This window comes from Periophthalmus magnuspinnatus, chromosome 16 (assembly GCF_009829125.3).
Source record: "Periophthalmus magnuspinnatus isolate fPerMag1 chromosome 16, fPerMag1.2.pri, whole genome shotgun sequence".
Classification (NCBI taxonomy): domain Eukaryota; kingdom Metazoa; phylum Chordata; class Actinopteri; order Gobiiformes; family Gobiidae; genus Periophthalmus; species Periophthalmus magnuspinnatus.
The window spans coordinates 28,199,604-28,217,958 of NC_047141.1; the positions used below are offsets into that span (position 1 = coordinate 28,199,604).

The window sequence follows — 18,355 nt, forward strand, 5'->3', positions numbered from 1 at the left end:
CACATAGAAAATCTCTTTTTAAAAATGTGTTTAAAGAGTAAAAAGTCCAAGTATTTCACACAGATTTTGAGACATAATAAAGCTTCAAATGTATTGATTTTGATAAAGATTTGAGCTCAATTTAGTTTTGAATCAATATTTACAAATATTTTATTTGTATATTTTTGTTTTGCTCAAATTATGAACATGTTAAAAAGTAATGTCATAAAAAGTACTTCATCATCATAAAGTCAGTTTATTTAAATTCAAATGGCATTACTTCTAATTAGAAGTGGATGAAGTACTCAACTAAACATTTACTCAAGTACAATTATTATTACATGAAAAAACTCTAAGTAAATGTATTTAAGTACCCGTTTAAAAAGTCACAAATGAAACCGACAAATCAGTCACAATCACATCCAAATGTCAAAAATAATTCCACTAAATATATTTTAAAGATATATTCAGATATATATTTAAAGAGTAAAAAGTAAATGTATTTAAGTGTTATTAATTTGTTAACGTGTTAAATGTTGTGATACTGATTAAAAATGATACAGATTTTGGTCAAAAGTAGCAAAACAAATCAGTTTCTTAATTTTTCTTATGAATTTTGTGTGTTTATTTTTGTTTTACTCAGAGCTGAAGCTTGAACTTAAAAACTTTAGTCAAGATGTTTCCACGAACATAGTCCTGGAACATAGTCCGAACAAAAGTACTTTTTACTTTTCAGTCCTGTTCAAAAATGTAGTGGAGTAGAAAGTTACAGACACTGCTCTCAAATGTACAGAAGTAAAAGTAAAAATTATCAACTTAAAAATGTACTCAAGTAAAGTACAGATGGTTCAAATATATACTTAAGTACAGTACTTTAGTTCTTTTACTTCTGTTCCTGCACAGCTCAGAGTCGCTGCTGCAGAGGAGTTAGACTGAGCTCACAGATTATTCTCAGCCTCGTCTCAGTGTGTGACTTCTGCAGTTACACAAACTTGTTTAGTGCCAAGAGGCTCAGCTGCTGCAGTGTCGTCCTCAGCACTAAACACAAACACGTTTAAACGCACTAAATGAACACGCACAAACACAACATTTAAATGCACAAACACAACATTTAAACGCTCTAAATGAACACACACAAACATGTTTAAACGCACTAAATGATCACTGTTGTATTATTAATGCTGTTCACAGTGATGAGCTTTGGTTTAAATGTGTGTGTAAATACATGTCATTACATTAAAGTCAGAATAGGAGTTTTATTATATTTTTTCTGTTGGTCGATCTGTTTTTGTTGTAACATTTTTTTTTTTTTCTTGATTCACTGGTCAGTCTATGTTCATCGTCATCTCTGATCATTAGCTCTGGGTCATGACCAAAATGACAGGATCACAGATACAAGTGGCCGAAATGAGGAGCTTGGAGTAGAGTCGCTGCTCCTCCACGTCCAGAGGAGCAGCTGAAGTGACTCGAGCGTCTGTTCAGGATAGGGAGGTGATCTGGGCATGTCCCACTGGAAGAAGGACACGCTGGACGGTCTATGTCTCTCGTCTGGCCTGGGAACGCCTTGAGGTCCCACCGGAGGAGCTGAAGGAAGTGTCTGGGGTGAGGGAAGTCTGGGAGTCCCTGCTTAGACTGCTGCCCCCAGAGGAAGAAAATGGATGGACAACTTCTTTTGTTTGTTTTATTTTAATCTCACGCTAATGTTGCTGCCAGTGAAGCAAGAATATTGTGCTTTTTGTTGTTGTTTTGGCATTGAATGTTCCACAGTCTGGCATTAAACGTCACCATCTTGCCTTAAATTCTATGTTTTTATGTAAACGATCTTGAAAAACATACATCCTCCACACGTGTTATCGATGTAATGGCGTCACATAACCTTCTCACATTCACAGACACAGATACTCACTTTAATGCCCTACTGCGGGACATCACATAACAACAACACCTCCATGGACACACCCTCCACCGGAAAAGTCACATAGCGTACTTTTAACTGAAACATTTCACCCTGACAGACCATAAACCGATGTATTTATAACACAAAAGCGACACAGACGTTTCACTAAACACTTCAAATCCTCGTTTATTCTCACCAAGACTTTCATTTCGGAAGGGCATCTAGTTTAAAATGACCTCAACTGTATTCTTTTTATGCACGGAATAGTGAGTAAAAATCTTGGGAGAAACATAACCCCACATTACTGACTCAGATGTTGGAGTCCCGCCAAAAGGAATGGACCTTCAAAGTGTGTGAGGCCTTGGGGAAGTCTGTGCCATATGCAGCTGTTATTCTCATTTATGGATCAGCCCATTATACAAATCACTGAGTTTGTTGTGCGTAAGATAAACACTACACAATATAATATCTACGCACGTTAAATGACATGAGTTAAAGGTCCTATATTACGAAAAATGGACTCGTGTGAGCTTTAAACCGCGTTATAATGGTGTTAATTTATCAAAAATGTACCAACATGACACGACAAAGTGCAAAATGGAGAGTTTTCTGTTAAAAAATGACCAAAATGTGCAGAGTTTGTGCGTTAAACATGTGTAAATGAAACAAAACACAACTCCAGGTCTGTTTGTGATGAGAAAAAGTCCCAAAAAGAGCAGAAAATAGCGTAAAATGGCCCTTTAAGAGTCTTTATGAGTCAGGCGAACTGCAAACTCCGAGTCGTGAGTGAGTATCCGTTCTTTTTAAAGCCTAATTAAAGTGAAAGTGTAATCAATTGTTGTTTTAAATATTTTGGGGGGTTGTAAAGCATGAAATGGGGCGTCTGGTGGAGCATGGCGGTGCGTGTAGCGGGGGTGCTGCCTGCGGAGGCGCTCCACACGCGGGCAGATGGTGACCTTTAGGAGTGAATTATCATGAACCCTGTGACTCTGTGTGTGCAGTGTGTCCATCACAGACGCACGGACGAGGACGACTTATCCCAGGTAAAGTGGAGCTGGAGGAACAGTGTCGGGACAGATGGAAGCACGGGACCAGGGACCAGGGACCAGGGACCAGGGACCAGGGACCAGGGTTTAATGCTCAGAGTGAGGAGGAAACCAGGAGGAAACAGAAAGAGTAAAGGAATAAAAAAGGGAAATAGAAGAGGAAGTATAATTAATGACTAAACCAGGACCAAATCAAGACTAAACCAGGACTAAAATAGGTCTAAACCAGGTCTAAACCAAGACTAAAATAGGTCTAAACCAGGACTAAACCAGGTCTAAACCAGGACTAAACCAGGTCTAAACCAGGACTAAACCAGGTCTAAACCAGGACGAAACCAGGACTAAACCAGGTCTAAACCAGGACTAAACCAGGACCAAACTAAGACTAAACCAGGACTAAAATAGGTCTAAACCAGGTCTAAACCAAGACTAAACCAGGACTAAAATAGATCTAAACCAGGTCTAAACCAGGACTAAAATAAGTCTAAACCAGGACTAAACCAAGACTAAAATAGGTCTAAACCAATACTAAACCAGGTCTAAACCAGGACTAAAATAGATCTAAACCAGGACTAAACCAGGACTAAATCAGGACTTACCCAGGTCTAAACCAGGACTAAACCAGCACTAAACCAGGACTAAACCAGGACTAAAATAGGTCTAAACCAAGACTAAAATAGGTCTAAACCAGGACTAAACCAGGTCTAAACCAGGACTAAACCAGGTCTAAACCAGGACTAAACCAGGTCTAAACCAGAACTAAACCAGGACTAAAATAGGTCTAAACCAGGACTAAAACAGGACTAAAATAGGTCTAAACCAGGACTAAAACAGGACTAAAATAGGTCTAAACTAGGATAAAAATAGTTCCAAACCAGGTCTAAGCAGAGACTAAACCAGGACTAAATCAGGTCCAAACCAAAGCAGAAATGGATCCAAACCAGGTCTAAACCAAGATTAAACCAGGACTAAAATAGTTCTAAACCAGATCTAAACCAAGACTAAACCAGGACTAAAATCATTCTAATCCAGGTCAAAGCAAAGACTAAACCAGATCTAAACAAAAACCAGGCATAAACCAAGTCTAGTTCTATACCACGACTAAACCAAGACTAGAGCCAAACCATGACAAACCCAGGATTAAACCGGGTCCATACCAGGTCTTCATGAACATGGATTAAACCAGGACTGTAAACCCAAAAACCCAGGTCCAAACCAAGTGTTAATGAATCCTAAACGAGGCCTAAACCAGGACCAAACCCGGTCTAGTGGCCTATTTCCATATTTGTGTCTGTGTGAGTGGTGGGTTGGCGCTTTCTTTTCCTGCAGAGGTCTAAACGAGGGCTATTTAACAAAGTACTGTCCTTAAAGTAGGCCAACTCCGTCCTGGAGCCATCTCCCCTCCTCTGTCACACATTTACTTTGTGTGGGCGTGAGTCCGGGCGCGTGCGTGAGCAGCTGTAGTAGTCGTGACCGCGTGCGCTTCAGTTTCACGTCAAAGAGGCGTCGTGCGTCGTTTTCAGCACCACGGCCAGAGCCCACGGCGCGAGAACAATAGAGGAGGCGTTTAGGGACCGTGTCAAAGCTGCAGCACCACCACGGAACGAAGAAAATCATCAGCTGTGTTTTTTCAGACATAAATCAACAACACACACTCCAGAGACTCTGACACTGTGATTTAGAATGATGCCTTTTTCATTATCTTTTTGCATCTTTTTATTGGCAAGGCAAGTTTATTTGTACAGCACAATTCGTACACAAAGTAATTCAAAGTGGTTTACAGAATAAGGACATTAAAATGACACAAATAAAAACATAAATAATCACAAATAATCATCATAAAATTATTATTAAAACAGAAGAGTGCAAAATAAAAACCTTATAAAAACCTTATAAAAACCTTTCAGTCATATGCACAGCTGAACAGAACCATTTTGAATCTGGATTTAAACATTGTCAAAGTAGAGGTCTGTCTCACATCTTCAGAAAGACTGTTCCAGGTTTTAGCTGCAGAAAACTGAAACACTGATTACGACACTTTAGTTTTGTTAGAACTGGGAGAAATTAAAATAGTTGAATATGTTGTTTTCTTATTTCAAGACCAAAATTGTAAGAGACTTGTCATTAAGTTTAATTTGCATGCTTGATTTTTAGATATGTCTCGGGTGAAGGGTCCACTACATCATACCTTTGGCTGTAAAGTTCCCTTAAATGTGTTTATGTTAGTATATGGTATATTTAATTATGGGTGTTGTAAGAATGTTTGTTTGTGAGAGTCTGAAACATAAAGTCAGAAGGGTTTAAGGTGAAGTGAACGAAGCAATGGACTCTCTGGAAAGTACAGAAAAAGAGTCCTGAGATGTGCATGTTGACAACTTTTATAGTGTTCTCTTCTGGTCTGTGTGGCGTTGAACAAGGGGAGTGTTTTATAACCCTTTCAGATTGAGGGTCATTTATTCCTTCGTGAGGGGCCACAGATAAGAAACGTGGCATGTTCCATATCCACACGTTTTATTCACCTTAGCATTAGTAAATCAAGATACTAGTTTGATGTAGTGCTGCACTGCTAGAAAATACCTTACAGTGTGCTTACATTGTTTAGGCTACTGTGAGTGTGCTTGCATTTTCACAGATCTGACATGCAACACCATACGACAAAGAAACAAAGCAATACACAAGGCAAGTTTATTTGTACAGCACAATTCATACACAATGCAATTCAAAGTGCTTTATAGAATAAGAAGGACATAAAAATCACACAGATCAAAACATAAATAATCACAAAAAATCATCATAAAATATATAAATGAATGAATGAATAAATAAATAAATGAATGAATGAATGAATGAATAAATAACAACTTCATTTACCAGAACATTTACATAGTGTGGGATCCATTTAAACAGGTCTAAACGTATAAAACAAGATCACTCATTAAAACTCATTATTTCTCCAGTAAATGAATGAATAAAAAGTAGAAGTCAGCATTTTATTATTAGATTTGAGCATCTTTTTACGCTTCGTGGATGAACGCTCATTGCGGACGGCCCCTCGCTGTTGCGTCACGAGCTTGATTGAAGGGGGGAGGGAGAGAAAGAGTAGAGCGACCGGCGAAGAACAAGAAGAGGAGCCGAGCATCAGCAGCCGCCGTGGACTCCAGGACAGAGGCACAAATTTAAGGCAGAAGCGGTGACAAAGCGCGTCTCCAACGTCCGCGCCACGACTTTACGCGCTTGGATCGTTCCTTTTCTCGGTTACGCACGAGTTGGCACAGCTCTGGCGCCAGGCTGCTCCCCAAAAAAAACACCAAAACCTAGCGATCCTGTAGTTTGATCCGCACTTTAGACTTGCAAAAGGGTCACAGGGACAATTTGTGGATAACTACACCAAGTTTTTTTGTGAGTGGTTTTGTGAATTTTTTTTGGACTCTGAACAGTGATGTGCGAGTAGCCTGTTCGCGTAGGAGGAGGCAGAGGGGCACAAAAGAACCGCGAGCGCATCTACCCAGGAGAGGCAGGAGGAGGATCAGGATCAGGACTGACACGGGACAGAAGCAGAAGCAGAAGAGGAGACCCACCAGCGCGTCATACAACCCCTAACAAAACCACACCACAGCCTCTTTACGCGCGTTTCATCCAAAAAGTAAGTGTGTTAAATGGTCGTGGTGCCTCCGTGGCGCATGGACTTGTCTTTGGGGTTGGTTGTTGTTGTGCCTATAGTGTGTACATTGAGGGGGAGCGGACAAAGAGCGTGAGGGAGCCCCATGACATCCGTGTATGTTGTAACCTACAGCTGGCTAAACAAAGGAACAGCTCTCTCCCAAAGATTCAGCCGCTCTGCCGGATTTACGCACGACTTTACCCTCACCACCTTTTCATCTAAACGCCCTAAACCCCCACAGAAATCTGAATTAACATTTACTTAACTGAAAATGGGTCATTATTATGTTTTGATTGGCTGGTCCACATTTGCATAAGTGTTTACTGGAATCTGGAGGAGCTCTTTGTCACTAAGGGCTGGAAAGGATGAAACCCAAACAGCAAATGCTGACTGTTTTTTGGCAATATTTGGGGACACGCTGTGACCAGACAAGATGCAGCTCACATTTTGAATTATTTTGATGGATTTGGAATTTTTTCTAACCGATTTGAGCAACAATCTAATATTTCAGCCAGAAGTAGACAAGATAACGAAGCATTAGTTTTGATTTTATATCAAACGTCCGCTCAGAATTGATAAGTTTCTGTCTTACGTTTAGCTAATTCATGTATTATTGCTGAATTTGTACACTTTTATTAAGATTTTGTAAGGTTTAGTCAAATGTTTTGGTTAATAAGAGTAAAAAAAACATGTTCCCTGATTCCATTGTGCACTATGATGATCAATGTTCACAACTTTAAACGCCAATATCTCCCAAAAAAAAAAAAAAGAACGAAACCTTTATGTGTTTTATTCATTTTAATTAGTAGATTTATTAGTACATCACAGATAAACTGGTCAAAACATAACAAACTCTGCCTATTTGGTCCCATATTATCTATATTTAACTGCTTGTTTTGTGCTCTTCCTCGTTTCCAGCATCAGTTGCCTCTCTCGTGGGATTCCTGTCTCTCCACACTGTCCCGATGAAGGAGGCCGATGCCATTAAGCTTTTTGTGGGGCAGATTCCCCGAAATCTGGAAGAAAAAGACCTCAAGCCTATTTTTGAGCAGTTTGGCAAAATCTATGAGCTAACGGTGATAAAGGACAAATACACAGGGATGCACAAAGGTAAGAGACACACATGGGAAAACAAGAGGAGGGTTATTTTAAAAAGAAATACTGCGGTACATTTTTGGTTCTAGTTAAAAGTCCAGATTTGGTCCTGAAAATCCTGGTTTACGCTTGTTTTGTTTTGGTTGAAGTTCATTTTTCCTGACAGTCCTGATTAAAACCCAGTGATACTTTAGATCAGAGCCTCAGAGTGTATAAAGACCTGGTTTAGTCCTGGTTTAGTCCTGATTTAGTCCTGTTTTAGTCCTGGTTGCAATCCTCATGTAGATCCAGTTTAAGTCTGGTTCTGATCTTGTTTAGATTCTGTTAAACCAATCAAGTAGTTTTTGTTTAGACTTGGTTTGCGATTTAGTCTGGTTTTAGACCTGCTCTTGTCCTAGTTTAGACCTGGTTTAGTCCGGCTTTTGAACTAATTTAGTCCTGGTTTAGTTCTGCCTTACTTCTTTATGGTTTAGACTTGGAATTGGTTCAAGATCCTTATTCTTATTTAGTCCTTTAGACCTGATGTAGTCCTTGTTTAGTCCTGATTTAGACCTGGTTTAGTCCTTGTTTAGTCCTGATTTGGTCCTTGTTTCATCCTGGTTTAGTCCTTGTTTAGGTCTGATTTAGTCCTGGTTTAGTCCTTGTTCAATCCTGGTTCAGACCTGGTTTAGTCCTGGTTTAGTCCTGGCTCAGTCCTTGTTTAGTCCTGGTTTAGTCCTGGTTTAGTCCTGGTTTAGTCCTGGTTTAGTCCTGGTTTAGTCCTTGTTCAGTCCTGGTTCAGTCCTGGTTCAGTCCTGGTTCAGTCCTGGTTTAGTCCTGGTTTAGTCCTTGCGTTCACAATTAACACCTGAAAAATCCCGAGGTCTAGACATCTGATCCGTTTTTGACGCTTGCGCCCGTGAGTATAACACGTTACCATGGAAACTGTCACAGCGGCGTTTCTGTCTGTTTTTCACATAATCAGAAAATGGTCACGACAGCCCTGCCTCTGCCAATCAAAGATGCATGACCGAACGGATTTGGGCAAAAAACAAACAATGAAAATATGGTGAAATAAATGAATGAGAAAAAAATAACATAGACCCTAAAAATATGAAACATTTAAATTCTAACAGTCATCTTAAAACAACCATCAGCCTCGCTCTGTCTCTATGTCCCACTTCACACTGGGCCCTGTGTTATGGACCAGATTAAGCCGTGAGCCCCAATCAGTGTAATGGCCCCATAAGCGTGGACGACAGGGTAAGAGTAGTTTGTGTGGAGCGTCCCCTCTGCCCCATAAGCCCCTCTGAGGGGGACAGGGACGAGAGACAAAATACATGTGTGTGTTTCACTGTGTTTCACTGCAGCTCCTTTAACTGTGGGACGTGTTTGTCTAATTGTCTTCTCTCCCTCAATAAAACTTTGAGCTTATCTGAGATGTAACGGCGACTCTAACCTGCTGCTAATCTTGTCTTAGTGCTGGTGACAGGTGTAGTAAACAGCCCCGGCCCCCCTGATCTGGCTCCAGCAGCCCCCACCCCTCCCCTCTGTCAGAGGCTCAGGTACAGCCCATAGGGACTGAGGCGCTGTGTTTGGAGTGATCGTGAGGCATGCTTTAATGGTGCTAGCACAGGTACACGAGTTAGCCCTGTTAGCCCTGCTAGCCCTGCGCACACGTGTGTGGTGCTGTGCCGTGCCGTCCTGAACCGTGCCGTGCCGTGGACTGCTCCTCTTCTGTAGTAACTAATCCTGTTGTTTCCACAGAAGTAACCGTGCATGAAATACTCAGGGCACTCAACATGTGACCAGTAAAAATGTTTACAAACCTAGAATATTCTGACAGTCCTGGTTTCTTTTGTGTTGTGAGATACAGATGAATGTATAGTGTCATTTAAATACTTATGTAATGACTCTTTCTTCCCCTGTATCTGCCCCAGGATGTGCGTTTCTCACATACTGTGCGAGGGAGTCTGCGCTCAAAGCCCAGAGCGCTCTACACGAGCAGAAGACCCTCCCCGGGGTAAGTCCACACGCTGCACTCGGCCGTGTACGAGCCTGTTTTTGAAGCCCCTCCCCCTCAAAACTCTCAGAGACTCTGCTGTTTCTCTGCTCCACTCAGACATAAGTGGCCTTGGCTCGATGTGTGTTTCTACCATTGGTCGCCCAGCTCCCATTAGTAACAGTGACAGCACCCGTGGGTGTCTGTGTGAGGACAAACACTCCCCCAACAGGACACGCAGGGACACAACCAGCTCCTTTAGCCTAAGTAATACAGCTGATTCTGCATCTGAATCAGAAGCACCTGTCTGTCCCTCACATGTCTGTCCCTGTCCTGTCTGTCCCTCACATGTCTGTCCCTCACATGTCTGTCCTTCACGTGTCTGCTCCTGTCATGTCTGATCCTTGCATTTCTGTTCTTCACATGTTTGTCCCTCACCTGTCTGCTCCTGTTCTTCCTGTCCCTCACTTGTCTGTCCCTCACCTGTCTGTCCCTGTCTTGTCTGTCGTTCACCTGTCTGTCCTTCACGTCGCTCAAATGTCTATCTCTGTCTGTTCCGCACTTGTCTGTCCTACACCTGTTTATCTTTCACCTGTCTGCATTTGTCCTGTCTGTCCCTCTGTCTGTCCCTCTCCTGTCTGTTCCTCCTCTATCTGTCCCTCACCTGTCTGTCCCTCCTCTGTCTGTCCCTCACCTGTCTGTTCCTCCTCTATCTGTCCCTTACCTGTCTCTCTCTCCCTGTCTGTCCCTCCCCTGTCTACCCTTCACCTGTCTGTCCCTCCCGTCTACCCTTCACCTGTCTGTCCCTCCCCTGTCTGCCCCTCCCCTGTCTGCCCCTCCCCTGTCTACCCTTCACCTGTTTGTCCCTTCACCTGTCTGTCCCTCCCCTGTCTGTCCCTCCTCTGTCTGTCCCTCACCTGTTTGTCCCTTCACCTGTCTGTCCCTCACCTGTCTGTCCCTCCTCTGTCTGTCCCTCCCCTGTCTACCCTTCACTTGTCTGTCCCTCCCCTGTCTACCCTTCACCTGTTTGTCCCTTCACCTGTCTGTCCCTCACCTGTCTGTTCCTCCCCTGTCTGTCCCTCCTCTGTCTGCCCCTCACCTGTCTGTCCCTCCTCTGTCTGTCCCTCCCCTGTCTGTCCCTCCTTTGTCTGTCCCTCATCTGTTTGTCCCTTCTCTGTCTGTCCCTCCTCTGTCTGTCCCTCACCTGTCTGTCCCTCCTCTGTCTGTCGCTCCTCTGTATGTCCCTCCCCTGTCTGTCCCTCACCTGTCTGTCCCTTCTCTGTCTGTCCCTCCTCTGTCTTTCCCTCACCTGTCTGTCCCTCCCCTGTCTGTCCCTCCCCTGTCTGTCCCTCCCCTGTCTGTCCCTCACCTGTCTGTCCCTCCTCTGTCTGTCCCTCACCTGTCTGCAGTATTGAAAAGTACCTAAACACATAATAAAACACTCATTCATAAAAGTAGTCCTGAAACTGTATCTGACACAGTTACTCTCTTATTTATTTAGAGCGTCGTTACCTCCTAAAATCAAAAGAAAACATTGCGGAACATGTGATTTAAGCTTCAAACTCCACAGAATTAATGAAAAATCCAGATAACCCTGCTCTTGTGTTGAGTGTGTGATCTTTCCCTCTCCACTCAGTGATAAATGAACGCATAAAAAACGACGCAGCAAACATAAATCTTAAAACGCTTAAAACTCCTAAGTCATGAGTTTATACTACAACAAAACGCAACTCGGTGTGAAAGTATTCGCTAGGGCCGTTGTCGCGTTCGTTCGGTGTTTTAATCGGTCGATATTCCTCCGCCCGTCTCACGCTACACCATCGTTCGCCCCATTTAGAGCCCCGTTTACTTCTCCCCAACTCCAGGTGGGCGTGACCCGATTTCGGATCCTCGTTTCGCCGTTTCTAAGACGCAGCCCCGACGTGTGTTCTGTCCGAGTGACTTTGTGCATCGTAAATTCGTGATCGCCAAACATCACCATGGCAACAGCCAATAAAACGACAAACACGGAGGCTCGAGATGCAAAATCAGGAAATGGCGAAGTCTTTGTGCTCGGAGATTTCGTTTAAAACTCAAAAATCATTCTGTTCTTGTTATTCTAAGGATTTCTATTGGACAGCAGCAGTTATTTTGTGAACGAGTTGGAAGATTAAATGGGTTTTTTGGTGTTTACATGTAAAAAAAACACAGATTAACTCCTGATTCACAAGTATAATCTGTTTAAATACGTTGTTTCCAGGTATTTTTTTAATCCCGTGAGTGCAGATACATGGACGTACGTAATAGTCTTTAGTCAAACAGGAATTTTTTACACGTAGCACTCCGCTTGAACCGAATAAACCCAAATTCTTCCCAGTTTTCTCCTCTGTCTCCTTCCCTCAGTCTCCTCAGTTCCCCTTGTGTAATTAATGTGTCCGTTCCCTCGTCTCCGCTCTCGTCTCCGCTCTCGTCTCCCGTCTCCGTTTTGGACTCGATGGTCTTTAACGCGGTGCTGTATTATCTCTGTGTCTTCCCCCATCGTCTCTGTCCCTTCTCTTTTCGTGTTCGCTGTGACCTCGTTTCTGCTGCACTCGCTGAATGTTTTGGGCCATTTTTAACTTATTCCCAAAACAAGGAAAACCACTCTGTGTCAGCTCGGATTTAACACACTGGATTCGGGAAGCTGTTTTTAGTTTACACATTATCAGGTTACAAGAGCGATACAACACGTTTCCAGTAATTCATATTTATTTTTTGGAGTTTTGAGGTTTTTTTCTTTGTGTGACATTGGCAGAGTTATTTTTATTTTATATTGTCATATGTCTCTCTTACGTATTTGGATATCTTACTCCAGATGGCAATATTCCGTAGAAACGCACAGTTAAAACCACACTTCAAAACATTCTCCATGGATATACATTACGCTTTATGCCGTATAGTGCAAGATTATGATTATTATAAGATTATTATTGATGAATTTAAAACCCATCACTGTTTAGTCAATGAAAAAGTAGCTTGGACATCATTATCTGTCAAAAAGGAAAACTGTATAAATGTATTTACCGTATTTTCTGGAGTGTAAGTCGCACCTTTTTTCATAGTTTGGGGGTGCGACTTATACTCAGATGCAATTTATATGTGAAAATATAGAGTTTTTTTCTTCATTATTATGCATTTTTTGGCTGGTGTGACTTATACTCTGGTGCGACTTATACTCCGGTACGACTTATACTCCAGAGCGACTTATACTACGGTGCGACATATACTCTGGTGCGACTTATACTACGGTGCGACTTATACTCCAGAGCGACTTATACTACGGTGCGACATATACTCTGGTGCGACTTATACTACAGTGCGACTTATACTCCGGTACGACTTACACTCCAGAGCGACTTATACTCCGGTGCGACTTATACTGCGGTACGACTTATACTACGGTGCGACTTATACTCTGGTGCGACTTATACTGCGGTACGACTTATACTACGGTGCGACTTATACTCTGGTGCGACTTATACTACGGTGCGACTTATACTCTGGTGCGACTTATACTACGGTGCGACTTATACTGCGGTACGACTTATACTACGGTGCGACTTATACTCTGGTGCGACTTATACTACGGTGCGACTTATACTGCGGTACGACTTATACTACGGTGCGACTTATACTCTGCTGCGACTTATACTACAGTGCGACTTATACTACGGTATGACTTATACTCCGGTGCGACTTATACTCCAGATGGATTTATACTCCTGTGCAACGTATACTCCTGTGCGATTTATACTCCGGTACGACTTATACTATGGTGCAACTTATACTCTGGTGCAATTTATACTATGGTGCGACTTATACTTCGGAAAATACTCTGGAAAAAACTCTGCTATAAGGGACCGCTTCATAAACTGCTGCAATATCTCACGTTTTTGTTGAACTTTAATACAGAAACTTTTAATACAAGATCTCATATTTATATAAGTCTAAAAACTGGCCGCACTAGAACTGAAATGGCAAATAAAAAAAGCTTGTGGTTAATTTGCTTCCCCAAAATGGAATATATTTCAAGGACAAGTAAAACCGGATACTTTGGTGCCACAAATCCACTTTAATAATCTGGTGATGCACATTTATACTCACACCTGCTCCTGTTTTGAATGTTTTAAATAAACTCATGTAATTATTAGTTTTGTTTGTTTTTGTTTTGTATTGTTCTGTATTTGAACTGTGCGCCCGTGAAAAGGAGAGTCTTCACGCTCTCATTGGGCTCTCGCTGTTTAAATAAAGAAAAGTAAATACAAAGTAAATTACAGCTAAAGGAACAACATTTCCATGGAAACAAACCAGGTTTATGGAGATGCAAGCGCCCTCACAGTAAAGACACATGTTTTCCAGTGCAATCAAAGCAACCCTAATGAAAAAATGCTTTAGTTTAGTTCATTTTTGGGCTGGAATGTTACATACTGTAGCTTTAAAGGTCCTAGATTATACTTTTGTGAGCTTTAAGTCATTAGAATGTTGTTACCTCGTCAAAAACACACCTGGAGTTGTGTTTTGTTTCATTCACACACGTTTGAATAATCCTGCATTATTAGTCTGTACATCTCCAAACCTCAAAATGCTCTGTTCCACCTTGTGATGTCATGAAGTGACAGTTTTCACATTAACAGCTAATTTTTTACCATTTGTTAAGTAGCGATTATCAATTTTAGCGCTGAAATCATCCAAAAATGATTCTAGTGAAGGTGTGTGGAGTTTACAAACACTTCCTGTATCACCACACGATGACATCACAAGGTGGAACAGAGCGTTTTTCAGTTTGTTTAAGAACTCAACCTAAAGACGCGGGTTTGTTTGTGCATTAAACATGTGTAAATGTAACAAAACACAACTCCAGGTCTGTTTTTAAAGAGGAAATGACATTATAACACAGATAAAAAAAACAGCGAAATGATACGAGCGCTTTAAACATCAGGAACAGTTACACATGTTTGGTCGTTTCCTCTGGCGCAGACACATACACGCACTTATAAAACAGAGCACAATGACATAAATCCAATTAGGACCTACTAAACAGCCTGACCTTTAGTACAATGCCCCTTCCACTGTGAGCCGCGGTCGCGCGTCTTCACTTACGCCGCGCTTTGTCCTTTTAATCATCGCTATAATAACCTCCGTTGGGCCCTACCTTCCTCTTTGTGTCCCTGTCTTCGGTAATAGACTTGTTTTGTTGAAGGGAAAATGATTCGAAAGCTTTAGCAGTCAATAGTGGTGCCTTACTTCCAGATTACTCGTGATAAATATTCGGGACACAGCAGAGGAAGCATTTGCAGGGAGAATACTCATTAGCGCTTATACAGATTCACTAAAGAGGCAGCTCGCCACAATCAGGACTCAGGCTCCCCAGAGGATGCTGTTGCCGTGGCGAAGGGCGGGTGTGGCTATCGTGTGCTGGGTTCTCAATGAGCTTAAAGCCTTAATGACGAGCATTACTGTTTCCGCTGGTGGTTTTCTGGACTTTGAGAGTTTTCCACTTACAGCCAGGCCGCACTGTAATCATCACAGGGCTAATTGTAACAAACGATGTAAGCAAAAGTGCGCGATTTATTGTGAATGTTTGAATCGTAGATGCAAAGTTAGAATAATTATTGAGCAAAAATATAAAAATAAATACTGTTTTTGAGAGGAAGACGCACGTTTTTACTGATGGAGCGCAAAAATATCCCAGTTTAAAGGACATGTATTACGCTATTTTCTGATCTATGTTATAATGTTTTCTCGTTTCAAACACACCTGGAGTTGTGTTTTTAGGCTGAGTTCTTCTCTCAAACTGAAAACACTCCATCCCACCTTGTGATGTCATCATGTGGTAATACAGGAAGTGCTGTTTTTAAACTCCACACACCTTCACTAAAATCATTTGGATCATTTCAGCCCTGGAGTTGTCAATTTCTACTGAATTAAAGGTAAACTGTAGCGTAGCTGTTAACTTGAAATCTAACACTTCATGACATCACGAGGTGGAACTGAGCATTTTGAACTTTGGAGATGTAGACCAGAAGTGTCCAAACTTTTCTTTTTAAGGGCCACATATAAAAACAGACAAAGCCGAGGGTCGATTGAGGGCCATAGACCGGTCGCGAGTACAGTGAATGCTTCAGATCTGCGTGTTTTTTACAAGTTAGACTGAACCACTAGACCTTTATTCATCCTTACATCCTCAACAGGACACATAAAATATTTTATATGGGCTTGTTAAAGTAGATTTTCAGAAGTGTACCGTAAAAAGTGCTGTTTAAGGTAATATGGGCCAATTCACCTGGAAGCGCGAGGACCGAGAAAGATTGCTCTGAGGGCCGCATTTGACCCCGGGACCACAGGTTGGGCATGGCTGATGTAAACAGACTAGTAATAAAACGTTATTCAAACATGTGCGAATGGAGCAAAACACAACTCCAGGTCTGTTTTTGCGGCGTTAGCAACATTCTAACATGTCTTAACGCTCATAAGAGTTAATTTTGTGTAATACAGGACCTTTAAACGTGTACTACTTCATTCTTTTACACTGTTGTTCAAAGCTGCAGTGTGTAGCTTTTCTGCTTGTCACCATGGAGATGTTATTGTTTTTGTCTGGAACGTTCTAGGCCGGGTTAACTTACAGGTCAGCTCTGTGGAGAGGCAAACCCGTACACACACGCAGCACTCACGTCTCCATGGCAACCAAACAGCCCCCCCCCCCCCCCGAAAACTGACACCGTGTGCCTTTATGAAGGAAAAACACCGCGATGTAGAGACAAACATCCCCTCGTTTTAATTGTTTCCATGCCGCCCGTCTGTCATCCCATCTTTCCCTCCGTCCCGTCGCGTTACTCTCTATTTTTCCGCTATCCTGTGCTCCTCAGATTCTCATTTCACAGTCATTTACGGCCGCCCCTCTCTCTCTTAAACCCCTTCCTCCGTCTCTCCGTATCTCTCTCTTTTCCTCTTTCTCTCCCCCTCCTCCGCCTGATCTCTCCGTCTCATTTCCCTTCCTCTTGATTAGTTGACCCTTTTGACCGTTTTCACACCCCCATCTCCGCACGCACCCCCCTATCCTCTCCTCCTCTCCTCCTCTCCTCCTCTCCTCTCCCCTTCACTTCACTTGTTAAGCTACATGATTAGTTTCTCACAAACTCATTTTCATCGCGGCAGATCTCGGGCTCTCCGTGGACCGGCCTCGCACAGACGCAGGCTTCTCTTTCGTTCGTGTGAATACTATTGACCAACGCACGTCTCGGGTTATGACGTTTAATTGTTATAGATTCGTTCACTGTCGCTGGGTTTACAAGCGGGTCGTGAATGTGAAACGGGTTTGTTATGTGTCGTCTTCAGGTCAAAGATTAATTGAAAACTGAAGGAAATTGTGATTTAAATTACAAAGGGTCAGTACTTCTTATAGGTAATATGAAGAGTATAAACATCCCTAAACCTGTGCAAACATGTTCTGAAAAGCAGGGGATTATTGTTTTAGTTTAGCAGTTCTGACTTTCTCAAAATGTTGAACTGAGCAAAACATATCTAAAAAAACATTTGTAAAAGAAAAAAAAATAATTGTACCAATTATATTAAAGGTAAATAATGGTTCTAATGGTTTAAATGCATGAAATTGAGGTGGAAAACATTGAAAAAAAAACAATATTTCATCATTTTGAAGACAGAAACATTAAAATTCACCTGTAAATGTTTGGATTGAGGTTCAAATATTGCATAAAAATAAGCCGATATTTGCACTTTTTAGCTAATTGGATATCGGCCTTAAATCTCCAGCCCACGCCGATATTTAGTTTTGGCTCATCTGCTGCCTAAAGAACCACCATAAAGCTTGAAGAAACAAACTGGATCACAGCTCTCTAAAGGTTTATGGTTTAAATGAGCTGTGAGGGAGTTTGTGATGAATTTTAATTACAGAAATTGAGGAAAATAATCAAAATGGGTCTAACGTATCGAGTATCGGTTTCTCTAGATTCTATATCGGCATCAGCCATGAAAAAAACATATCTCTCAACCCAGATCTCTACATAAAAAGTGAATGAACTGCAGTATCATATAGTTTTAGTACAGTGTTTGTTTGTTTTCTTTTAAATTTTATTTATTTATTTATTAAATTTTATTTTTTGATACAGCTCATATTTCTACTGCATATATCTCTAGGAAAAGTATAATCTAACACAAACACAGTACTCTAGCCCATTCCTTGCCCATTCTCATTGACTTTAACTGCTATAATTAGGCGTGTGCAATGAATAAATTCCTTACTTTTTTTTTTTACATTATCTCCATGACGATATTCAGACAATATTTGAACAATATATCAAGAATGACGAGTGCTAAATGTCTCTGTAAATGTATTTGTTCGGAAGTCTAGCACAAAACATAAATAGAGCATAAAAGTAACCACAAAAGCACAGAAATATCACTTTATAGTCTCTTTTTGAAGTAATTTTTAATACTTTTTATTTACAGATATTGTAATCCAGCATGCACTAAAGTCTGGACACACTTTTTCATTTATTTTCGTCTTCATTTCCTTGATTATTTGCATTGTAGAGTCTCACTGAAGGCATCAAAACTATGACTAAAATATAACTATAAGTCACTTTTTTCTTTACTACATAATTCCAAACATCTTGCTTCATATATTTGACGTCTTATGCGTGGATTTAAAATGTAGAAAA

The 18,355-nt window shown here is 41.4% G+C and overlaps 1 protein-coding gene across 2 annotated transcripts in view; it reads left to right on the plus strand.

Annotated features, from left to right (window-relative positions):
• The first annotated feature begins 6,023 nt into the window (after nucleotides 1-6,023).
• celf3b (cugbp, Elav-like family member 3b) overlaps nucleotides 6,024-18,355 on the plus strand; it is a 59,705-nt gene continuing 47,373 nt past the window's right edge. Inside the window, exons 1-3 of one of the 2 annotated variants that reach the window (XM_033981095.2) lie at nucleotides 6,024-6,565; nucleotides 7,502-7,693; nucleotides 9,598-9,680. In XM_033981095.2, coding sequence (XP_033836986.1) covers nucleotides 7,549-7,693; nucleotides 9,598-9,680 — 228 coding nt within the window. In that variant the 5' untranslated portion in view covers nucleotides 6,024-6,565; nucleotides 7,502-7,548. The remainder of the gene's footprint in view (nucleotides 6,566-7,501; nucleotides 7,694-9,597; nucleotides 9,681-18,355) is intronic. The other variant, XR_008649024.1, reaches the window with a different exon arrangement.